Source organism: Chelonia mydas, chromosome 1 (genome assembly GCF_015237465.2).
Source record: "Chelonia mydas isolate rCheMyd1 chromosome 1, rCheMyd1.pri.v2, whole genome shotgun sequence".
NCBI lineage: Eukaryota > Metazoa > Chordata > Testudines > Cheloniidae > Chelonia > Chelonia mydas.
The window spans coordinates 7,773,970-7,799,052 of record NC_057849.1 but is presented as its reverse complement, the minus strand read 5'-3'; the positions used below and the strand labels follow the sequence as shown (position 1 = coordinate 7,799,052).

The 25,083-nt window shown below is 52.0% G+C and overlaps 2 protein-coding genes across 6 annotated transcripts in view; one reads left to right on the top strand and one right to left on the bottom strand.

Annotated features, from left to right (window-relative positions):
• Positions 1-22,202, top strand: part of STIM1 (stromal interaction molecule 1) — a 181,808-nt gene extending 159,606 nt beyond the window's left edge. For 3 of the 5 annotated variants that reach the window (XM_037909247.1, XM_037909181.2, XM_037909313.2), the window contains exons 10-14: positions 6,050-6,150; positions 7,297-7,532; positions 8,594-8,674; positions 13,205-13,271; positions 19,465-22,202. In XM_037909247.1, the coding sequence (XP_037765175.1) occupies positions 6,050-6,150; positions 7,297-7,532; positions 8,594-8,674; positions 13,205-13,271; positions 19,465-20,014 (1,035 nt within the window). In that variant the 3' untranslated portion in view covers positions 20,015-22,202. The remainder of the gene's footprint in view (positions 1-6,049; positions 6,151-7,296; positions 7,533-8,593; positions 8,675-13,204; positions 13,272-19,464) is intronic. The other 2 variants (XM_043526817.1, XM_037909375.1) reach the window with 1 other exon arrangement.
• A 1,499-nt stretch (positions 22,203-23,701) lies between these two features.
• The window catches only part of LOC102938207 (sodium-dependent proline transporter), a 42,162-nt gene continuing 40,780 nt past the window's right edge, over positions 23,702-25,083 (bottom strand). Inside the window, 1 exon segment of the mRNA XM_037909050.2 lies at positions 23,702-25,025. Within this exon segment, the coding sequence (XP_037764978.2) occupies positions 24,888-25,025 (138 nt within the window). The 3' untranslated portion in view covers positions 23,702-24,887.

Sequence of the window (25,083 nt, the reverse complement as noted above, 5' to 3'; positions counted from 1 at the left end):
TTAGTCCTAAATTCTTACCTCCCTGAGACTGGGGTATGAAATCCATAGATATTTACAGCTCCATAGACCTAGAATGTCTCTCTCTTTCTCTGTGCTGTTCTCTCCTGCCTGCTCCTATCTCTTCTTTCTGCGAACCACCTTCCGACTGATCTTGCTTATCTGCCATAGTGCAACATAAGGAAATCCTTGCTTGCAGGGACCCGACCCCAGTCCTAGAGCCATGTGTTGCGCTTCGTAGCTCTGGTTTGGGTGAGATACCGTGTAGCATCTTGACAATAATATGTGACTGTTGCTCTGTGCATAGAACCATAGAAATGTAGGGCTGGTGGGGTCCTTAAGAGGTCATCTAGTGATTCTAGTTCATCGCCCCACTCTTCCCCCCAGCGTTGAGGCAGAATCAAGTAAACCAAGACGATCCCTGTCAGGTGTTTGTTCAACCTGTTCTTAAAGCCTCCAATAATGGGGATTCTGCTGCTTCCCTTGAAAGCCTGTTGCAGAGTTTAACTATCCTTGTAGTTGGAAAGGTTTCCTAATATCTAACCTAAATCTCCCTTGCTACAGATGAAGCCCATCACTTCTTGTCCCATCACAGTGGACGTGGAGAACAATTTATCACTAGCCTCTGTATAATAGCCCTTAACATATTTGAAGGTTGTTGTCAGGTCTCCCCCTCAGTCTTCTTTTCTCAAGACTAAGTATGCTAGGGCTTTTTAACCTTTTCTGATAGGTCAGGGTTTCTAAATCTCTTATTATTTTTGGTATTTTCCTCTTGACTCTCTCCAGTTTGTCCACATCTTTCTTGAAGCATGATGCCCAGTACTGACACCAGGACTCCAGCTGAGACCTCACTGATGCTGCAGATAGTGAGACAGTTACCTCCCGTGTCTTACATATGACACTCTTGTTAATACATCCCAGAATGATATTAGCTTTGTTTCAGAACTGCATCACATCGTTGGCTCATGTTCAATTTGTGATCCACTATAACCCTCAGATCCCTTTCAGCAGTACGACCACCTGGCCACTTATTCCCCATTTTGTAGCTGTGCATTTGATTTTTCCTTCCTAAATGTAGTACTTTGCACTTGTCATTATTGTATTTCATCTTGTTGATTTGAGACCAATTCTCTAATTTGTCAAGGTCATTTTCAATTCTAATCCTGTCCTTCAAAGTGCTTGCAATGCCTCCCAGCTTGGTGTCATCTGCAAATTTTATAAGCATCCTCTCCAGTCCATTAGTGAAGTCATTAATAAAAATACTGAATAGTACCAGGCCAAGGACAAAACCCTGTGGGTCCCCACTAGATACATCCTCCAAGTCTGACAACAAACCATTGTCTATTACTCTTTGAGTACAGTCTTCTAGCCATTTAACCACCCACCTTATAGTAATTTCATCTAAGAAAATAAGAGTGGCCATACTGGGTCAGACAATGGTCCACCAATGGTCCACTATCCTGTTGTCAAGGTTCCTTCCCCACTCTGAACTCTAGGGTACAGATGTGGGGACCTGCATTAAAACCTCCTAAGCTTACTTTCACCAGCTTAGGTTAAAACTTCCCCAAGGTACAAATTAATTTTATCCTTTGCCCCTGGATTTCCACTGCCACCACCAAACTTTAACTGGGTTTACTGGGAAACGTAGTTTGGACACGTCTTTCCCCCCAAAATCCTCCCAACCCTTGCACCCCAGTTCCTGGGAAAGGTTTGGTAAAAATCCTCACCAATTTGCATAGGTGACCACAGACCCAAACCCTTGGATCTTAGAACAATGAAAAAGCATTCAGTTTTCTTACAAGAAGACTTTTAATAGAAATAAAGGAATCACCTCTGTAAAATCAGGATGGTAGGTACCTTACAGGGTAATTCGATTCAAAACATAGAGAATCCCTCTAGGCAAAACCTTAAGTTACAAAAAAGACACACAGACAGGGATAGTCATTCTATTCAGCACAGTTCTTTTCTCAGCCATTTAAAGAAATCATAATCTAACACATACCTAGCTAGATTACTTACTAAAAGTTCTAAGACTCCATTCCTGTTCTGTCCCCAGCAAAAGCAGCCTACAGACAGACACAGACCCTTTGTTTCTCTCCCTCCTCCCAGCTTTTGAAAATATCTTGTCTCCTCATTGGTCACTTTGGTCAGGTGCCAGCGAGGTTACCTTTAGCTTCTTAACCGTTTACAGGTGAGAGGATTTTTCCTCTGGCCAGGAGGGATTTTAAAGAGGTTTACCCTTCCCTTTATATTTATGACACCTGTAGTCTGGCAGTGGCCGCTGCCAGATGCTTCAGAGGGAATGAACAGAACAGGGCAATTGTCGAGTAATCCCTCCCCTGTAGTCCAGTCCCAGCTTCTGGCAGTCAGAGGTTTAGGGACATCTGGAACATGGGGTTGTGTCCCTGACCATCTTGGCTAATAGCCATTGATAGGCCTATCCTCCATGAACTTACCTAATTCTTTTTTGAACCCAGTTATAATTTTGGCCTTCACAACATCCTCTGGCAAGGAGTTCCACATGTTGACTGTGCGTTGTGTGAAGAACTACTGCCTTTTGTTTGGTTTTTAAACCCACTGCCTATTAATTTCATTGATGACCCCTGAGTCTTGTGTTCTGTGAAAGGTTAAATAACACTTCCCTATTCACTTTCTCCACACTATTCATGATTTTATAGACCTCTATCTTATCCCCCACCCCTTAGTTTTCTCTTTTCTAAGATGAAGAGTTCCAGTCTTTTTAATCTCTCCTGTTCCATATCTCAGATCATTTTTATTGCCCTTCTCTGTACTGTTTCCATTTCAAATATATCTTTTATGAGATGGGGTGGCCAGAACTGCACACAGGATTCAAGATATGGGCATTCAGTGGATTTATATAGAGACATCATGATATTTTCTCCCTTATTATCTATCCCTTTCCAAATGGTTCCTAACATTCTGTTCACTTTTTTGACTGCTGCTGCACATTGAGCAAATGTTTTCAGAGAACTCTCCACAGTGACTCCAAGATCTCTTTTTTGAGTATTAACAGTTAATTTAGACCCCATCGTTTTGAATGTATAGTTGGATTATGTTTTCCAATGTGCATTACCTTACACCACATTTCCCTGGTTTGCCTATGAGAATGTTATGTGGGCCTGGGTGAAAAGCCTTACTAAAATCAAGATATATCACTTCTACAGCTCTCCCCTATCCACTAGGCCACTCATCCTGTCAAAGAAGGAAATTAGGTTGGTTTGATAAATCCATGTTGGCTATTGCTTATAATCTTATTAACTTCTAGGTGCTCCAAATTGGTTGTTTAATAATTTGTTCCAGTATCTTTCCAGATATCAGAGTTAGGCTGACTGGTCTATAATCCCCTGGGTCCTCTTTATAAAGACAGGTACTGTGTTGCCATTCTCCTGTCCTCTGAGACCTCATCCATCCTCCTTGAGTTCTCAAAGATAGTTGCTAATTGTTAGGGGGCTTATTCCTTCACCCACTTACTTCCCTGGTCCTTCTCGCATGAACAGAGAGCAACAATACCCGAAGTCCAAAGGTGCAAACAATTCGATGTTTATTGGGGTGAACTTCCAGCAAGCATGATTCCAGTTTCCTTCCTTAGTATCCTCCTTCCCAGCTCTGACACCACAGAGTCTTACACCTGTGTCCCTGTTCCCATTCCTGCCCTTAGCCAAACATTATTCCAGTTTCCCCACTCCCATTCCCTGTTCCCATCTCCCCCTTTAGCAAAACATGATTCCAATTTCCTTATCCCCATTCCCTGTTCCCATCTCCCCCACCCGCATGCCCACACCCATCCCCCCACGCCCACTTCCTCATTGACTGCAGATTATATAGTAAAACTTGAGTTCTGCTTAGCTATACCTTAACCAATCATTTTCCTGAAATTTAACTAACCAATCCTAACATATTGTAACATGATTATGTAACCAATTATATCCCACCATCTTAATTAGTTTACACCCAGCAAAATTAATTATACAGCAGACAGGAACAATCACAGAACCAGACAGAGATTATACAGACAAACAATAGCAAAGTGGGAACTATAATGACAAAACAATACAGAAGTGAGGATTTCACATCCCAGCTATTGATAAGTGAGTTCTTGCCAGACAGGATGCTATCAAACTAAGTTTCCTTTTACATTTTCTAGGCACTTCCCTTTCTCTGGAGGTGATAGGCACTATCAGGACAGGATTGTATTCCTAACAGCCCAATAGCACCTTATTTGAATGTGACTAGTTTGGAATGTGAGGATGTGACCGGTCGCTTCCTAGCTTATGGCTGCCTCTGCTGCTTAGCCAAAGGCCTTAGCCTAAGCACAGTGTCTCAGACCGTCACAGTAAGAAAAGGCCCTTACACTGGCAGACAGTGATTTTGATTCTCTTTTGTACCTCTATAACTAGCCAAGTGATAAGAATACACCTGAATTCTTAAAGTACAGGCCTTTGCAGACAGGCCTGAATATCTATATCCTAACACTAATGATTCAGAGATTGCTTCAGGTGGTTCTTTAAGTACCCTAGAATGAATTTCATCAAACCCTGTCAAAGTGAATACATGTAACTTATCTAAATATTTTTTTTAGTCTGTTCATTTTCTGTTTTGGCTTGTGTCCTTCCCACTTGTTTTTGGTATTAGTTATGTTGAGCATCTGGTCACCATTAACCTTTTTAACGAAGACTGAAGCAAAATAGGCATTAAACACCTTCTTGATGCCATCCATTATTAGCACTCCTTCCCTGCTAAGTAGTGGTCCTATACTTTTCTTCATCTTTTTCTTGCTCCCAATGTATTTATAGAACCTCTTCTTATGCCTTTGATGTTGCTTGACAGGTGTAATTCATTTTGTGCATTAGCCTTTCTGATTTTGTTCCTACGTGGTTTGGCTACTTTTTCGTATTCATGCTTAGCAATTAATCCATGTTTCCATGGAGGTTTAATGACCATGGATACATGATTATATCTAATACTGGTCCATGATGCATGATGATATCAGGTACTGGAGTAATGTTTTACATTTTCAAAGTGCTGCACAAACCTTAATTAAGGCACCCAACACAGTTGTCATAGACACTTTACAGATGGGGAAATTGAGTCACAAAGAGATGAAGCGATTTGTCCAGCGTTATACAGTGAACTAACGTCAAAGTTGGTTTAGAACTACTGAGTTCTAGGCTCCCGCCACATACTCAGGCCACTAGGCCACATTGCCACTCACTAAGTGGCTCTTTGGCGGATAAGTTTAAACCTGCTAATGTGCATAACTAGCTGTTGCGTGCAGTATCGTGCATTGTGAAACGTCTATGAAAGGAACTCTCCACAGCCCCAGTGAGACCAAATCCGGCCCCAATGTCACACATATAAGGGCAGTGAAGTTTTTGACATGTTAAATGTGTATGTTGTCTTCACTGGCCAAGTCACTTCGCTGTTCCCAGCTGTTTAAAATCTTCTGAGCGAAGCAGAGAGCAGGAAGCTATTGCAGCCAGTGTGCATGGCTCTCTTGACATTGTACAGCAGTCAGAGGTGACAGGACAAATATGAATTTGTCTGTCTTACCACATTCTGACCACAGACGCTGTAGCACTTCACCCATTTCCCTGTGTGGTGTCAGCTGCAGCGTTCCTGCCCCCTTTTTGCCTTTTGCAACTCTGCAGCAAACATTATTAGAGCATAAAGACCAAGGATCTGTATGTGGAGACTTAAGATTCAGATACACACAGGGTTCTAAAGAGGAGGCAAAACCACATTTCAGGATGTTAGGATCCTGTTGATAAAGCTTTCATTGGTCTGTCTGGTAATGAGCCTGTGGCACGGCAGGAGTCCTTAGCTATGCAGTTGTAGCTGGTGCTCTGGAATCTTGTCCTTACTCAGCTCTTGACTGACACCCTAGCCAGCATGTTGTGTGGCATAACATCCTCAGATAAAGTGCAAACAGCCACAGGACTATTTCTGTCTTATCCTGTTCAGGATATGATTGTCCTGGAGGAAACACAAGGGCAGATTGTTCCGGTGACGTTTTTCTGTTAATATATTTCAGGCTGAAAAAATTAAAAAGAAGCGAAACACCCTCTTTGGAACATTTCATGTTGCCCACAGCTCATCCCTAGACGATGTTGATCATAAAATCTTAACTGCAAAGTGAGTATCCACTGCATGCCTTCCTGTCATTTCCCCCAAATCCCTCCCCAGCCCACGCATGTCTGCAAGGCTGTAATACACGCATGTCTGCAAGGCTGGTCTCATTTTGCTTAGCCTCACTGGGGCAAGGTACAGACATACAGCACACCTCTACGGATCCTGAACCCCAGGGAAAAGTCATTCCCTAGTGCATATTTTAAATCCATTCTGTTGCACAGCATGGATTTGTTGGCCTTTCCTTTGCCTCAGTAAAAGTTGATCCTTATTTAATTCACATTTGTTGGGTTTTGGTGAATGTGTGAAATGTAACGGGTAACTAGTAACATTTTACCCCGTTAAGGTGGAAAATTAAGTCCCGACCATTTACAGCTATTGCAGATCCCATGTCTCTTTGCACAGTGAGAGGGATGTTCTTCCCTGAGGTAATTGTCCCCGGAGGTTTCCATTGGACAGGGTTTCCTGCTCTAGCCTGTTGCTGTATGCTGTGGCCATGTTCCCTCGTAAAGTGGGCTGCATTTCAGCCAACCTGTCGGTGGTTGGTGAAGTTGTTCATACGGCTGATAGATATATTCCTGTAAATCCCTTCCTTTCATGGTGGAAGTATTCATTGGGATTTTGAGAAGATACCTACCTGTGAACTCCATCACACTTATCCAGCAAATAACCTGAAAGCTCATTCATTTGTCACTACAGTAAAGCTTCAGACACCACTAGCTTATTCATCTTAAAATTGATTCATTCATCTTACTTGCCTTCCAGGGTTGAGATTTTCCAAGCCAGCTAGAGGTGTTAGCCAGACAGCGCCCATTAAAATCCAAATGAATTAAAATCTCCTGGTCAGCTTTGAAAATCCCAACCCAAGACTCTGAGATTTGCGTGACTCAGAGCTGTATCACAATACTTTGACACTGACTCTTGTTGTCACCTTGAGAACCTGTCTGGGGGTTAACACACAGAAAAATCCCATTCAGAAGTGGTTACTACGTAAAGCTCTGCAAGGAGGTCTGGAAAAATACACAGAGAGGAGTCTCATCTTAACATTCTGACTCCCTGTTTCAGACTCACTGGGATCTTCTATCTTGTGTAATTTGTTTCCACTGTTCCTCATTTGTTTTCCCTTTTCCCTTGTTCGAATCTTGTTTTCAGGCAAGCCCTGAGCGAAGTGACGGCTGCACTGCGGGAGCGCCTACACCGCTGGCACCAAATCGAGCTGCTTTGTGGGTTCCAGATTGTCAACAACCCAGGCATCCACACACTAGTGACAGCCCTGAACATCGATCCCAGCTGGGTGGGAACCTCCCGGCCCAACCCATCGCACTTCATCATGACTGATGATATGGACGATCTGGACGAAGAGATTGTGTCTCCCATGTCCATGCAGTGTATGTATCCTCTGCTAGATGATGTGCACCGAGGCGAGTTAGCACTTAGCTACTGCTCCAGTGAGGGCACTGTGATACGCTAGATAGATAGGTGCAGAGAGCTGAGATGTATTGGAAGGGAACGGTGTAGCCATATTGGTTTTTTAAACCAACAGAGAAAGCGTGAGAGTCATTCTAGTCCTGGCATGTCAATATAAGCCCGACCTCCATTGCTGGAGGTATTTGGAAGCCATTAACTCCAGAAGTACTTACTAGTCCAGTGATGGAGAGACGTGTTGCTGCCCATGTTCTTCGTGGCGGTCTAGGGTAGAAGTGAAGAGAGCAGGAAGTTCTCCGTGCGAGCTGGGCAGAGGAAGAGAGGGCAGTGCCGCAGTTGGAGGAGCAGTGGGTTCCAGCTAACTTGGCTGAGTCCGACTTGGAGCCACTTACCAGTGATGGCGTCGTCATAAGCATGACAGGTGCGCCAGCTAGATATTTATCTGAGGAGATGGACTCCTGAGAACCTGCGGCTAGGATTTAACCAGGCAATATCCACAAATCTTAATGGAAACCCCTGAGTACAAATTGGAGCGAAGACTCCAGATTTGATCCATACGTGGTATGGACTCTGGGCTGAATTTTCATGTCTCAGATTTTGGGTGCCCGACGGGAGACCCCCAGGGCATGGTTTTTGGAGCACCTGCAGTTCCTGTTAAAATCAATGCCAGGGTTCTCAGCTGGTGAGAATCAGGCCAGCCACGCAGATTAACATCCACGAAGAGCCTGTCTGGCTCACGGGGGACTGCATGTGCTCAGCGCCTTTGCGAACTAAGCCCCTGGCATCTCAAGTTGGGCTCCCGACACGAGTGACCCTTCAGTGTCACTATTGCCCTGCCCCACCCCCTGGGGCTCGTGGGGGTGCCATTGCCTGTGTGCAGGGGCCCCTTAGGGGAGGAGGACAGGTCTGTGGTTGATCTGTTCCTGTCCCGTTCGGGTTGAGAATGCTGCTGAGTGCCAGTGATGATTATACCTGTAAATCAAACTTTTCTCTCTCCCTTTCAAACCTGATTGGCTAACCCCAGACGCGGCCTGGCTTTTGGGGCGCAGGTTCAGTGACCGCTCGTCTATCTCCATGGAGGATCTGTCCCTCTGGAAACACCCCGGTTTGGTTCTCTTGGTTGTTTTTTTTTTTCACCCGCTGGACTAAACTATATCCACGATTTTTCCAACTTTTTGACACAAAAACTAATTCACACGCTCTTCTCCAGTGAGACATTAGCATCTTTACTAACTTCTGGGCAGACTCTGCTGGGATGAAGAAGAATTGCATGTTAGCTCCTTCCTCCTCACTTTGTGTTTGGATTTTTAAAACCAAGGTTTGAAAGGCAGTTTTGGTCAGGGCTTGGAGAGTGATGCTGCTCCCCTCTCCCTCCCTGGAGGACCCAGAGTATCAGTGACAACAATACCCTCCCTCTTTTGGGGTGATTCGGGCTGGTGGAGGGAGATGTCACCGACAGATGTGATTGTTTCGATGCTATATACAGCACAGTGGAGACCGCATACAGCTCCTGCCTGGAGAGAACATCTCAAGCGATTCCCCACTTCCACTGGTTAATCCTCCCTCAGTGGAAGTGTTGTCACGTTACAGAGCCTGTCTGTGTGTGATGGAGGAGGGAGAATGTGGAGTTTCCTGGAGATCTGCCTCTAAAATATAAGAGGGTGGGGTCATCCTGCTAATGAGCAGAGCAGGGAACAAGATACCAGGTGATTAGGGTTTGATCCACCACTGGGTTATTACTCTGGCTATACAACAATGGAACTCCATTGACTTCAGTGGAATTAGGGTGGGGTAAACCTGGAGCGCCAAGGCGATAAATCAGGCCCAGAAAAGTAATCAAGGCCTTCGATGGACAATCTGTTCATATTTATAAGTCAAAGTGTCCTCATGTAAAATGGGGACACGCTAAGGTTGTGAGTTACCCTGTGTGGCCTGGGGTATGTCTACAGGGGGGTAAACACGCATGGCTGGCCCGGGGCAGCTGACTCAGGCTCACAGGGCTCGGGCGCTGGGGCTGAAAAATGGCTGTGTAGACGTTCAGGCTCAGGCTGGAGCCAGGCTCTAGTACCCTCCACCCTCGCAGGGCCCCAGCTGGAGCCTGAGTGTCTACCCAGCAGTCCTACAGCCCGAGTCAGCTGACCCAGGCCAGCTGCGGCCATGCCATAGGTACGTACTCACAGCAGCAGGATTGAAACCAGGAGCCTTGACTCCCAGTCCCGTGCTCACTACAAGAGCTTGGTAAACAAAACCCAGGGGCATGACAGGTGTGTAAGGGACAACGTTGGGGGATGAAAAGCATTAATAGATTCCAAGGCCAGAAGAGACCATTGTGATCATCTAGTCTGACCTCCTATGTAGCACAGGCCAGGGAACTGCCCTGGCATGGAGGAGGGGAAAGGCCCAGTGAGGAAAGAAGAGCCCTCAGTTCCTCAGGAGATCTGGAATCCCACAAATGTATCCTCCTCCTCCAGCTCTGTGATAGAAAAGCCTCTCCTCCAAAGGCCGAGTAAGACCCCACCTGGGCCGCTTGACCATGCCAGCATTGGTTCACATCAGCAGAGCTCCATTTGAAGAAGAGGAAGGTGTATAGCTCGAATGGCCCCCAGATCTGGCCCCTGGCTGCTCCAGCTCTCTCCTCCTCCGGCTACCTTCCTGACGAGTGTTTCAGAAGATAGAGATTTAGCGTCACTCATAGTTTGATTTATTAGGTTTATTTCAGTTCAGGATCCAGCAGGAAAGAAATTCTGTAAATGTTTAGGCTGCACAGTCGAAAGAGGGCCTCTGAAAGGATCATTGGTTGCAGAGAGTAGCAGTGAGGGAACGGAGACCCTCATCAGTGGGAATCTCCTGGACGAAACCGTGTGGCTAACCCTGAGAGTGTTAAGACAGCAGTTTGTTTGGATTATTTTTGTTGCATTTCTTACTGTACAGTGATATTCCTCTTATACTGCAATATACCCAGGCAGTGATCACTCCGGAATGTGTATGTATTTGAACCACAAGATGCCCTGTTCTCTTAGCTGTGGAGTGGGTTTGACAGCAGCGTTTTACTGGTTTTTCAATTCCCAAAAGAGCACTCCCTGTACTTCACTTCTGAGCTTTTCTGTCCATTCACCTTTTTAACCATTTTGACATCACTGTCTTATGTGTATGCACCTTTAGACGCCAGAAAGTTTTGAACCCCCCTGCAAAGGAAACATACAGGACAGCCCAAAATGCAGCCCAGGGAAAAGTGTAGCCACAGTCACCCTTGACTGCTCTATGGAGATGCAGCCTATGGAATGCTGTGTCCCAGCATGCAGTGCTCTGTCTTGATCTCAGTGGCCATTGCAGATACCAGGAATCGCTGCAGGATATATCCTTACTGAATATGGGAGCAAGACTGTCATCTGCTCCAATTCAGGCAAATGAGGGGTGTCCCTCAGTTGGGTAAAGTTCAGGCACCCTGGATAGAAGTTTTGGAGGCTGAAGAGCTTTAGGTCTTAGAATGGAAGAGCACAGAGATGTACTAGTGCCATCAGACATCATTGTTTTATGCTGTAAAGCTGGGCAAAATTACTGTCTGCCAAGCACAGCTCCACCAGGGTTGCATTTAGCAAGCAACAGTTGAGAACTTCCCGTGTCACGTCCTAGCATCTCCTCATTGGAGCACCAAGTTGGGTTGGGTAGGGTCAAGGAGTCTGGAAATCAAGAAGGAAGGGATGGTGGCCTAAATATTAATGATCCTTTATTTCACTAAAATGAACTTTTTATTTCAAGGATTCTGGTACTCAGCAATAAAAACAAAAAATCCGTACGGAAGTTCAGGCAAGAAATGCATTGCAGCTTATAATTACCACATTAGAAACGCATTACAGCCCATAATTACACACACCAGCTAAAGCAAGCTGTGAATCCACAGCTGTGAATGGTCAGACTTTGAAGGTAGTGATTTCCACTCAGTGCTGGTTCCTGGGCATAATTTTATAAATGATCAGTGTGCACTGGACAAGGATTTATCTTACAAGTGCTCTCCACTGTCAGAGGGTGAGATTTACCCTTTGCAGTGGGACTGGCACAATGCCTAGGCACTGCTTATGTCCCAAGTTAGACTTTAGTGCCTAGGCCATGTGCTGGCCTCCTGTCCAAGGGCGAATTTCACCCCAAGTCGGCTCTACTCTGAGAGATGACTCTCTAATGTCCTCCTGGTGGTCCATGTTTATCAGTGCTCAGTGACTTGAAGAGCAGATATTAAGTAGAGATGTTTTTTTCTGTCTTTCGGCCTGGGGAGCACCACTACTGTTCTGTTCTATAAAGGTTTTAGACGGCACTTATCACTGTAGCATCTCAACAGCTACTCCTAGATTCTGCAGGCCACGCTCTGCCCTGAGTGACACCCGTGCTGCCCGACTGCTTTCAGATTATACTATGACTTGTCCGCTTGTAATTTGGCCTCAGAACCTTATTCCCAAAAGAAACTTATGATGAGATTTGATCGCGGTCCACAAATACGTACACCAGAGGTCTTTTTAATCTAGCAGACACAGGTATAATGAGATCCAATGGTCAGAAGCTGAAGCTAGAAAAATCCAGACTAGAAATAAGGTGCAATTTTTTGAGGGTAATTAACAACACTGGAACAACTCGCCTAGGGGCTTGGTAGATTCTACATCACTTGAAATCGATATATTGAGATTTGAGGTCTTTCTAAAGGGTATGCTGAAATGAAAGTTATGGGCTTGATGCAGGGAAGAGTGGGTGAGGTTCTCTGGCTAGTGCTATGTAGGAGGTCAGATTATATAATCACAATGGTCTCTTCTGGCATTAAAAGCTGTGACAGTGCATGAGAAGGAAAGAAGCCAGCGTGGCTTTCAGAGCTTAAGATGAATTTGCTAATGGAAAAAAAATCTTGCAAACTGAGCACTCTGATGTGGAAAGGGAACTGGCTGATGTCATTTTTTCAGAGCCGATCTGCACTTGGTGGGTGTATATAATAGTGAAAAACGGTAGCTAACCCTACTAACATTGATTAGACCAACTGATACATCTCAAAAAGTACTCACTTTTCTTGCACTGGGCATCTCAGCCATCCAACCCTGCAGACAAAGGCACACAGTGAAAGCTGAGAGATTCTGCACCTTAATGGAAGCTTTCTTGTGCTTCAGTTGAAGTGCAACTGTACTTAATCAAAGGGCAAATCACGCTCTCAGCAGCGAAGGGGTAAATCTGGAGCATTTCCGTGGAATCAGTGCAAATATACTGGGGTAGAACTGGTATCAGTAAAATCAAAATCAGACCACTTGCTTCAGTCTCAAGCTAGTAATATAAACCTCTGATAGTGCACACTCCTCTCTGGTCACCTGTGTCAAGCCTGGGGATAATATAAGGAATGTAAAATCCTGTTTCTCTTGGGCTGGTCCTTGATCAAAGCAGAAGCAAAGATGTAACGCCTCTTCTGTATCAAACAGCACAGCTCACAGCACCCCAGATGGGATGGCTGAAAGGGCCAAAGCGGTGCTCCATTGGTACAGAGTTTGATTATCTGTGACCTGTAATGCTGACATGGGATGGTGGCTTTATGCCAGTGCAGTCTGGCTGGTTTAGTGCACAGGCTCTTCTCCAGCTGCATTCAGTATTCTCTTCTCTGTCGTTACAGCTCCCCCCGTGCCCAGCGGTGTCCGCCAGCGCGTCGTGGACCCGCAGCACTCCCTCGGATCTCAGAGGTTGGTAGAGAGTTACGTGCATGGCCAGAACGAGCCAGGCCAGCCTGCCCATTACCTGTCAGGCAGAGTTGCTCTCCGTCGAATGCACAGCCTCACTTCTGGACAATCTTTTAGTTCTGACGCTCATGGAACCAGCCTAGCATCTGCCACCACCGCCTCTTGCTCCTCCACCGCCATCACCACTGCATCTTCTCCTGCTTGCCATGCCCACCCTATCTATTACCATCACACCTCCTCCTCTTATATCCTCCAGATGGACTCCACCCCTGACCTGCCCCCTCCTGATGTCACCTCGGGGATCCGCTGTCGCACTGAGAGCTTTGGGTATACTGCTTCTTCTTTTCTAGCTCCCTCTAGCCTGCCGTGCCTCGGAACTGATGCTTGCTTTGGCGTTCTTCCTCTTGGAGTCCTTTTACCCTTTCCCTTCGGGCTATAATCATTCCTTGGTTTCTGCAGTTTTTGCTTCCTTAGCCTCTCTCCCACGTAAGCGCAGCCGTTTTAGGATTACTGCGATTGCAGAACTTGGTCCAGTGCCTCATCTGTCATCTCAGTGGTGATTAACCAATGAAGTGCTGTGGTTTTGGCTGAAAGTTGCCTGTCTCTGTGAATAAATCGGTCTTTTATTTGGGTGATGTGCCTGCGGGAACAAAGGTAACACGACTAATCAAACAAACACTGACCTTATTTGAAACCTTGTCTCATCTTTGGCTCTTCCCAAGCAAATTGCAAATGAGTGTAAGTGGTTAGCTCCTGGCGAGTGCTGCTGGGAGCATGTGGCAGGAGCTGAAGTGCCCCATTGTGTTCAGGGGGTGACGTGGACCAGCAGTATCCAGGGAAGATGAGCTCAGATTGACACTTTCCTTTGTGTCTCAGCCCCAGTCGTATGGCAATGGATGGCCGAGTGATGAGTGTCTCCGCTCTAGGTTACCAGCTGTAGTCTGGTCCATGTCCATAATGACTAGAAGGCAGTGATGGCTGTCTGCTGGCCTATGGGAAATGAGTTTGTGGACTTGGTCCAGTTCAGACCATCCCATTGCTGATCAGCAGCCCTGTGAGCAGTGTCAGCAGAGAGGCCTTGGGAACGGAATGTCCTCTTCTTCCCTAGAAGGGGTCCTCCTAAAAGATGGCTGAAGCCCACTGTGCCGAGAGCTTGTGCTGACACTGCTCATGTTCCTAGCTGCTCCATGGCTGAAGTAGAGGGTTCCATTTTTTGTGCTGCTCAGGGCACCTTCCTCCACAATTAAATTCATACACAATGATTGAAAACAAACAGGAAAAGCCTCTCAGCTTATTAAATGGACATGTCTTGAGAGCACCGTTTGAATTGAAGATAGCAGGCAGAGAATCTACCACAGTTAGAATAACTTCCAGCAGGCCCTAGTTCAGGACAGAAGCTGAGCTCTCGCTGTTAAACACACAGTTATGGAAGGAGTATGGTCGAGTGCTTAGGGCCCGGGACTAGGGTTCTGGGTTCAGGCGTCCTGGGTTCTCTTCCAACTTCTGACTCTCTGGGTGGCGTCACTTCTCTGGACTCAGTTTCCTCATCTGTAAAACTGGGAGTTCTCTCCTAGCTCAGTGGCAGTGTTAAATAATGAGTGGGTGGCAAATGGTTGGAGATTGGAGGAGATGCTAGAGAAGTGCAAAGCATAGCAGACTGCATTAGTAGTGGTCTCCCTAGTTGTACGTACTCCCCAGGATATAATCAACTTGTCCAGAACCTTCCACAGTCTGGGCTTTAGCTAGCTGACTCTCACGCTCCACCTTTGTGTCTCAAAGCAGATCTCTCCAAGACGAGTGCTGTTAATTCAGTATGTTCCTGACGGCCCAGAGCAACCTCTGAGGCCTGGGCCACAAATCACAGCACTTGTAAAGCACGAGCTAATTGTGCATTTTAGACGTGTGCATTCTGGAGCAACAAGCCTTATGAAAATTCATGTGGGAAAGTGGCCCTGCCCATGTTCCATACTGGGTTATTGAACAGCACCATCTTGGCTCATGTATTGTTTGTGGAAGGGGAGCAAAGAACCGTTTGAATATAATTCAGGTGAATTGCTTGCCAAATTTCAGTCCAGTTGGGCCCGTCCTGTTTGACAGGTAAAGGTCTGGAAACACCTTCCATGGCAAGGTACAGCATTGAGTAAGTTCTTACAGCCGAGTGTCCAGTCCTTGGAAACAGGGTTACGCTAGGAGTCTTGATGTCAGCTTGAAGGACAGTTTGTCACGAGAAGTGGCATGTTTTTCCTCGAAGCTGTTTGCTCTTCTGGGCAGATGTGCGTGTTTGCTGGCCCTACAAAAAGCCCAGGCCTGGAGACCCGTAAGTCAGAGGCAGCAGGGTGCTTGGCTTGATCCTCAGCTTCCAGGCAGAGATCACAGTGGTCGCTTCTGACTCTGTGTCGTTTTCAGTGAAAGAGCGAGATTTCGGATTTGTTTCTGCTCTGTGCCCCTGGAGGAAACCTGCTGGCAAAAGGGCACTTCCTTAGCAACGGCCACCCCTGCCCCATTGAGACTGTCTTCTGGAAGGCTAGCCGCCAGTATGCTGTCCAAAGCAAGGGTCCGAGTCGGGAGTAGAGCCAGGCAATTAGGCCCTCAGGCTTCATTTTGCTCTTGTTTCATTTGCATGTGTGTCAAACTGCACCTTTTTATTACACTTCCATAGTCCTTTTGTCTGAGGAGCTCGGAGCCCTGTCTAGAGATCAGTCGAGCCGCACAGCATCCCCAAGAGAGATGAGCATGACATGGGGAAACTGAGGCACAGAGACCCCCTCTGAGAGTCAGTGCTGGAGTCGGGAACAGAATCCAGGAGTCCCCATGACAGAGGCGGGTACTGCCCCAAACTCTATGATATAATGTATGGCTCCTTTTAGCCCCAGCAACACCCAGGAGATGGCTGCTGGCGAGCCTTTGCCAGGGAAGTGTCTCTGCCAGCCTCTTCCTTTCCCCTAAGGAAAGAGAGTGAGTAGCTCTGGGCACTGCATCGTGCTTAGCCATCTGCTTCCTCCATGTCCTGTGAATACTGACAGCCCCTTCTCTAAAGGCCGGGCCGCTGGATTGGCTGTCACAAACTCCTCACTCTTCGCTTCTCTTTTGCAATTGGCTTCAGAGGACCTGGTGCAAACAAGGTCAGCGCTGTTCTGATTCTGGAGGCTGGTGTGTGTCTTTGAATGCTAACATTCAGGGATGGGGGTGGCGGATGCTCTGTGCACAGAGGTTTCTGCTTTCCAGCGCCTGCTCCTAAGCCGTGCCAGTGGTTCTCATGTGGTGGGGAGGGGGCAGGAGATGGAGTCTTCCACCTGGGTGCCCTTCGTCTATAAGGTGGGAGCAGGGCTGTCAGAGACCTGGTGCCAGAGCCATTAGATGGGGTGGGGGAGTGGGAATTAATGATGGGGCTCCCCGCTCCCCAGTGAGTTGGGGCCTCTTCCCAGCCCCAGACTGCTTGATGCTGAGGGCAGCTGTGTAACCAAACAGTAGGTCAGGCCCAGCTCTGCTATAAGCAAAGCGGTGTGACACTGACGTTGTGTTGCCTGGATGGAGCTGGGCCCCAGCTGGAAAAGGCAGGGAATGGAAGAAAGGAAAACGAGGGCCGTATGTGCTGGGTGGGGAGCCAGGCCTTGCTATGGCACGGTCAGGCTGAACGGCCTTGAATCCATCCGGAGGAAGCTTGACAGCACCGCATCCCAGGTCCTGTGTGATACGGACAGCGGAAGCCCGTTTAGAGAAAAGCAATCAATGGGCAGCCGAGACCTGGGCAGGCAAGGAGCCCCCACGTGTTCTGCCATTCCCCTTCCATTCTTCCACATTCTGCTGTCTCCAGGAGTTTGCTTCTGTCCATTTCATGCCCATCCCATTCCTGTGCCCCTTCCCTCTCTCATCCACCCCCAGCGCTTGGCAGACCTGGACTAGTGAGTTAGGACAAGTAGGTGAGCATAGAAAAGAACGTGCAGCAATCTGTAAATCATACGTTTGTGCCCTTGGCCTCACACTGTCAGTCACGTGGCTTTGGTGCCTGTGAACATGCTTGGCTGCATTTAAAAGAACCATCAACCACTGTAATGATGCGGCCAAGACTCGCAAAAACAGGGGCCCAAAGTTAAACGCCTGAGTCCTTATTTTGGCACCCAAATAGGTGACCTGGTTTTCCATAAGGCTGAGCACCTGGCCGCTCCCACAGGAGTCAGTGGCTGGGGGTTTCTGACTCAAGTCCCATGAAAACCAGTTGAATCTGTGCTCCAAGTGACAGGGGTAAATCTCAACCACTGACTCCAGGAAGAGCCGCTAGGCGTCCCAGCTCTCGGAAACCCAGACCATCGATTTGGTTCCAAAAGGAGGGCTTGGCAGTTTAACTGGAAGCACCGGTTTTCGAAAGTCTTGGCCAGTGTTGGCTTCAAGTGGCTGGTTTAGGAGCGACAGCTGGGCAGGATGGTAGTGCCTAACCTCTCTTCTTCCCCTACACTCTTCCTGCTTCCTTCTTCCTCTTCCCTCTTGTCTCTGGATCCCTTCCTCCCGACCTCCAACCACTACAAAGGGACATATGGTTGTAGTCCTTGGCTCTGAAGATGTGGGAGGTGGGTCAAGATCGGTGGGGCCCATACTAAAGGCTGCTGTCACATGCAGATCTCACCTGTGGGAGGAAGCTGTGGAGGGCTAGGAAGTTCCAGGTGAAGCCCTAGCAGTTTCATCGAACAAGAGCATGTGCCACTTGACCTCTCTCATTATACGGGGTCCCCTGAGTCCGGCAGAGAGGGTTTCCTAGAGCCAGCAGGGGTCGCTGTGGAGTCTGCTGGCTGCAGCAGTGTTGGGTGGACCCATTGCACCCTGACAGCGGGTCAGAGCTGAGGGTGCAAAGGGAAACCTGTGGCTCTGCAGCCCCCCTGCCTTCTTTCCCCACTCTCTGGTCTGCAAAGACCAAAGATACCCTGAGGACTGGCTCACCACTGGCTAGTCCCTTCCCAACACAAGAATTGGCAAGGGGCTGGTGGCACAAACCACTGTGCAGTCTGGCTGGCAGGGCCGGTTGTGCGTCAGGAGCATTCATTCAGGCATGGCTTTGCGTGGGAAAGCCTCACCCCTAATTGTGACGCTTGCAATGAGCGGTTTGCACTGGCTGCCTCGGCGGTGGGATGGGGGACAGCCCGGCGAATGCTGTGTCTTCGATCAGTCTGCAGCCTGCAAGCTGAGGGGGGCTGTGTGCGCACCGGCGGGCTGAGATAATGCAGTGGAACCCTGCTCTGTTCAAATGAGACCGGATGTCACAACCGCATGCATCAGGGCATCAGGACCACGCAATGACCCCTGGGGCCCAGGCCGAGAGGCAGAGCGCTCACTCCGCGCGCGGGGAGATCCACTCTTCCTGCTCGTTTCTCTCAGTTCATGGCAGCGCCATGGGAGAGATGTGGGGTTTGGAGGGTAAAGTCACGGGAAAGGTTTAAGCTAAAGTACTGTTACCAGAGAGGGGGGAGCTCCCTGCCCAGGCCACCGTTGGCGGGACCTCAGCCCAGACAGAGCTCACCCGGCTGGAGGCGTCGTCTGACGCCGCCGTGTTAGTGCAGCTGTCGCGGGGGTTGTTACGCCCCTGTGAAGAGCTAGGTGGTGTGAAGCTGAACTCTTACAGTTGTCTTTGAGCCCAGGAAGTGCAGGGCTGAGAGCTTTGCTGCCACCCAATGGACCAGGTCCTGTGAGCGGGCCCCAGGTTCCTCTGTGCCGCCCCCAAGGCCCCTGCACTCTATTGTCTGACAGCAGAGATTCTCCCTGGCCTTAGGCCTCATCCGCACCGGGGCTTTGCCCTGATTCCAGGCACAAGGGCGCACCCCGAGCACAGACAGCCGAAGCCAAGGGAACCTGCCCTGGTTCCCACTAGCTGCCAACAGCAGCTCTGCCTGGGGGGTTGCTCTGCCCCATGTGCCAAGTAGCTTGCATGGGCGGGGCAAGTTCTCGCTCGGTTGGGCCTGCCAGCAGCAACCCCTGCAGGGGAAGCACAGCGGGAGAGCAGGACGGGGCCTGGCAGGAGCAGAGCAGCAAAACTGGTTTGCTCCTGGAGGCTTGTTGCAAGTTTCTCCCTGCAGAATAACACATGGGAGAGTTCCACTGTGTTAGCCGGGCTGAGCCATTGTGCATGTGCGTGCGTGCGTGCGTGTGCGCGAGGCTCCTCCGGGCATGGGCCTCTGTCGTGACCGTCTCCTTCTTCTCCCGCCCACAGAGACCTAACTCGCTCCGACTCCGATTCCTCCTTCCTGTACATGAGCGACCATCAGCGCATCCCAGGCTCTGCTCCCAAGCTCCTGGCTGCCAGGCCCCCCCTGCTGACCAGGTCCGCAGAGGAGGCTGCTTCAGGCCACCCGGCCGGCTGCGCCCCGACCTCCAACGGAGGCAGCAGGCACGGCGAGGCCTCCTCACTGGGGGCTTTGCAGGAGCGGCTGGCCGAGAGCCCGGTGGTGGCGAAGAAGATGATGATGCTGAACCATGGTATGGAGAAGTCCACCAGCCTCGGGGAGATCAGCCACCCGACGGCGGGCAGGCAGAGCCACTCCGATTCCTCCCGCTCACACAGCCCCAGCTCCACCGAGCCCGACACGCCCTCCCCCATCTCTGACTCCAGGCCCGGCAATGCTAAGAACACCCGCATCCCGCAGCTGGCCGCCAAGAAGAACGCCGGGGAAGAGGACAGCGGCTCCACGGGCGAGGAGACTGACTCCAGCCAGGGCAAGAAAAAGTTCCCCCTAAAGATCTTCAAAAAGCCCAAGAAGTAGGAGGAGGAGGAAAGCCAGCCACCAACCCAGTCCATTGGGCAGGGAGGGGCGGGGCACAGAGCCATGGGTGAAGGCACCCTTCCCACCCCTTCCAGGAGCCACAGGGGTGGGGTGCTTGCGACTGCCCACCCCCTCCTCCCCGCCTCCCAATCAAGTCTTGTAAAATCTGCAGGGGAAGGAGCTATTTAAACGTATTTATTTCCTGACTTGTAAACCAGCCGCCCCTTCTCCCTCCCTCCCGATTCAGTAGCCCCCTGCTTTGCAGTGCATGGCTTCTCATGACTTCCGAGCGGTCCTGCCTCCGCTCGGCCACGCGGCAGTTAGGGTTTGTTTAATGTGCTTTGATTTTTTCCCCCTTTCGGCTTCTTCGGGACTCCTGCACGTGTGGCTCCTGCTCAGCTTGAGAACCTGACCAGGGGAGGGTTCCCTCTGTGCCAGGCCCGCCGCTTGCATCTATGCACCCCCAGGGCTTTGGCCTCCCTCTCGCCTGGGCTAGGGCAGCAGCTCGGGGAGGTCAGGGCCTAGTCCTGGCTACTCAGGGTTGAATCCGCTGCGATCTCTGAGGGTTAGCTGCCTCGTCCGTGTCTTTGCCGCTCTCCCTGGGCAGCGTAGGGCACTTGGGGAAAGACGCCCCGTGGCTGGGGTGACTGGGGAGAGTGGATGGGGCTTATGCGTTTTTGGCAGGGGAAAGCAGAAGGCGCGTGCCAGCTAGCGGGTTCAGGGCTTTGGGTGGAGAGAGAGCAAGGGCCTGGCCAGTGTTTCTGCATTCAGGAACCGTGGCCAAGTCTATTCTAGGCAGTGTTTGTTTCTTTAGCTGGCTCAAGGGATGGCTGCAGCCTGCCGGGTTGTTTCTGAAGCGGGGCCTGCTCGGTGAGGATCACCCAGCAGGCCCTGCCCTGTCTCAGCCTTCCCAGCCCCTGTCGCAGGAGCTGGAGATGGGCTTCCTTCGGCCAGGGCCAGGCACCGGGCAGAGGAAATCGGGTGTGGGGGAGGCAGATGCTGTGAACCCCAGAGCAGCTCCGACCAGGCCGAAGGGCCGCAAGTCATTTGGGTACAGCCGGGCGACCATCTTGTGCTCCATTGAGCTGCCCGGGTGAGTCGGGCCAAAGACTGGTCTTCAGAACAGGGCCGAGAGCACAGGCCCTTCCCCTGGGCTTGGACCCAGCGCCTTGGAGAATGAGAATTCCCCTCGGGAAGGCGGGCGGGTTCCGGGTATGTGGAGGAGTCGGCTTTGCTGCATGCTGGGCCGTGTCTGGTTCCCAGGGAGGAGCGATTGGCCTTGGCCATGCTCTGCTCTGCCCCAGGGGGTTCCCCCTTGCAGCACGGCTCCCTGTTCCAGCCCATTCATCCAGCGGGGGAGCGCCCAGGCTTTGAGCAACCACCAAAGAGCCTCGGGGCGAGGGCCTGGCCTTCTGCCTGCTGTATTGTGGAGGACTCCTGGGGGGGAAGCAGGGCTGGCTGCAGGATCCCTGAGGAGGAAGAGGGGCTGGCTGGGGCCTTTGCTTGTAGCTGGTCTGTCGCGTCTCCAGGACGGGCGGACGAGGTATTCTCGAGCCGGTAGTTAGACGATTACATTGTTGCTTTGAGATAAGTGAAAAATCCTCTACGTTGATTAAGTGCCTGCGATTCCTCACTCGCCTGCCCTCCTGGCTGCTGCTGGCCACCTGTCTGACCCGGGAGACCCAGCGCGAGGAGCCAGCCCCTAGTCCTGCTGGGCGGGCAGCGGCTGCCAGCTAGTGCCAGGTAGCACTGGGTCACATGCCCTCCCCTGCCACCTTGGGCTGGTCCCGCTCCATGCAGCTTTGATGGCACTGGAGCAGATTCAGACCAGCCCAGCTGTCTTGGAAAGGGCTCCCGCCCCCCCGCTGAGAGCAGCCTGGGGGCCTTGCCTTGCAGCAGCGCCCAGGTCCCTCCCGGCAGCGGCTCCAGGTGAGGGCCCCGGAGAGGTGCGTAGCCCAGGCCTGAGCGTCTTACAGCCCAACCCCAGCAGGCCCGGGTGCGTCCTCCCTGTTCTGGGCACTGCCTGGGGGCAGGGCACCCCCGCTGGGCCGGGCGCCCTGTGGCAATGCTTGCCGGAGAAGGTGGTGGCATTTCTAAAGCAGCGATTGTGATGCATCTGCCAAGTCTGATTTGTTTTGTCATTTCATAAAACTGTTTTCAATCCAATAAAGCATGTAGGAGATTTTGAGCAAGGGGCTGCTGGTCTCTTCTTGGCTGGCTGCCGCGAGGAACGGGCACCGAGAGGCCAAGCCCCAGGCCGAACAGCAGAGGGTCAGGGTCTGCCAGGCTCTCACACGCATCACCGCTTCCCTGGTGACGGGGGCTGCGCTCCCTGGGCACTAGCTGGTTTGCAGCCTGGTACGAGTCCTGCAGCCCGTTACCTAGATACACACCCCGTACCAAGGGGGGAGGGTCGGAGACAAGCCGGCCGGGGCCCTGACAGGAGCTGGCGCGGTTACCCCGGGACTGACATGCAGCTGGCGGAACAGCTGTGATGGGCAGAGGGGTCCCAGGGTGCCAAGTAGCAGCCAGGGGCCTGTGGGGTGGTCTCTAGCACCCCATGACACCGGGGGGAATGGGGGGGGAGTGTCTTGCAGCAATCACACACAGGGCCAGGGCTCTGCCTGCCCCCCCCAAAACACACACACAGGGTCACTCATTGGGGTGCGACTCTTAATGAGCCAGCCAACCCAGAACATGCTGCCAACTTTCCTGCCGCGCCCAGGTTCTGCAGAGGCCCTGGCCCCACCCCCCTCACGCCAGCGCTCCCGGGCAGCCTGTGCCGTGACTCCAGCAAGAGGCCCTGCAGCCGCTGGTGCCCCTCCCCGCCAGATTCTCTCTACCCCTGCCCCAGAAGATCCTCGCACGCTCCTCTGGGAGCCTGGGCCCTGCACCAGGGAGGGCCGGGCTGGGCACAGGCTGCGGCCGGCCCTGCTGCAGGAGCCAGCGCCTGGCTGCAGGGATAAGGCCAGTGTCAAGCCGGAACTGGCAGGGGGGGGATCAGCCCCGCAGCAGCCAGAGCCCAGCAGGCAGGAACGGAAGCATCCATCTCCCCTGCTGGCCTGGGGCATGAAAAGCCCTGAGCCGCCCGCCAGCATCAGAGCCTGGGAGGGGAACAAAACTCACCCAAAGCCGCCCGTGCGCCCATGGCTGGAACATCCTGTCCAACCCGCCAGCACCGCCCTGGTTACACGGTGCTGGGCCCGGCCGCCTTCTCTGCCAGTGTTTCCAGGCAGCTCTAAATCCTCCCGCAGGGCACCGAGGAGCCTGGCAGCCAGTCCTGCTCAGCCCCCGCCCTGCACCCCAGGGCTGCCTTGGGGCAGCTGGCACAGGCCGCAGCTGTTCCAGGCCAGCCGTGTGCCCCTGTGGCTTGGCTGGGGATACAGCAGCTGCAGGGGGCGTCACTCAGCCAGCCCTGCCCCCGAGGGGTCAGCACTCAGCCACGGGGACGTTTTAAACCCAAAGCGCCCAGTTTGGTGAAGTGCCGGCACTGGCCGATGACCAGCAGGGCGAGCTCAGTCCCCTCCTGCTGGGGCAGGTGGGCTCCAAGCCCTGGTTGGGGTGGGAGGGTCGGGGTCAATTCATGCTGCCGTGCAGACCGAGGGCTGCTGGACCATCACCCCACAGCCTGGAGCAGCCCCACACGGGGCCCGGGCAGCACTGAGAAGAGACTTTCCACACTTTGGCTGGGAAACACCGGGCCTTTATTTAGGCAGCAGCGAAATCCCAGCCTGAGAGCCGGGGCCCCCTCAAACCCAGCCCCTCGGGAGGGCCGGCAGGTGGAGAGATTCCCTCCCCCAGATCAGTGCTTCTCTCCCGGCCCTGCCCACAGCAGCTGCCACCCCCCCACTTGGGCAGTTCCCACAGAGCAGGTGAGGGCAAGGTGCTGCCCAGCTGTGCACCATGAACCTGGTGCTGCTACCATACCCCTGGCCACAAGTCCTCGCCCCGGAGCCGGCTTGGGCTGTGACCCTGCCAGCCGCCGCCTGCTAGGGGTCCGGGGTGCCCAGGCTGAGACCATGGCAGGAGCGCATTAGAGCCATGGATGGGTTGGCTGGCTGCCACCCAGAGTGGGGTCAGGGGTAGGAAGCCCAGCACTGACTCCCGGCAGCCACCCATGAGGCACGTTCCCTGCAGCCACACGGACTCCGTGCCCACCCGTAGCCTGGCCCGAGGCGTCAGGGGCAGAACCCCACACGTGGGCCGCCGGGGGAACTGCTGGCAGGAGGCAAGGCCCAAGCCAGAGGAGGGGAACCTGGGGACTAGACCTCATGGGATTGGCAGCCGCAGAACTAGGGGAGTCCCGCACCCCAGCTCTCCACCCCAGGCCCAGCCCTTGGGGGCCTGGCCAGCCCCCTGCACAGACGATAATGCTTGGGGGGGGGTCCTTCAGGATAGCAGCACCCCAGCCTCGCTACAGCGATGGGGAATCACTTCCAGCAGAGGGGTGTAGCTGGGCAAGAAGCGTGCACCTCTCTGTCCCTGCCTCAGGGCACCCACCTGTCTGTCCATGCCCGGGGGGCAGGCATCCACGCCGGGGGGCATGTGCAATTGATGCTCTTGAGTACAATCCTTTTCCTGCAGTTTTAAGAAGGTCTCAGAGGCCGGGCCCCTCTTGCAAAGCGCCCGGTGGCTGGCCGGCCGCAGTCCTGAGCAGAGGCCTGAGGGCCCCGGCGCAGCTGGAGAGCAGCAGGTTCCAGCCCCGCATCGTCTCCTGCAGGCGAGGTGCCAGCTGCAGCCTCCAGCGCGTCCCGTGAGCGCCGGCCCGAGGCTGCCCCGACGGAGCCAAGAGCAGCTGCCCAGCCCGGAGAGGGCGGCCACCGGCAGCCACCTGCTCGTGGCTGAGCCAGGCCTGGAGCCCCAGTTCTGCTGCTCAGGCCTCGCTGCTCCCCTGGGGCGGGCTGGCGAAGTCGCTGTCCACCAGGTTGATGGTGAAGGGGACGTCGATGACCTCGGCGTGGGTGGTCGCCGTGCGCCAGGAGTTCAGGGGGTGGATGGCTTTCCGGAACCGCTGCAAGGAGGTGGGGTGGGAGTGAGCCAGGCACCAAGACCAGCCTTGCGGGGGGAGT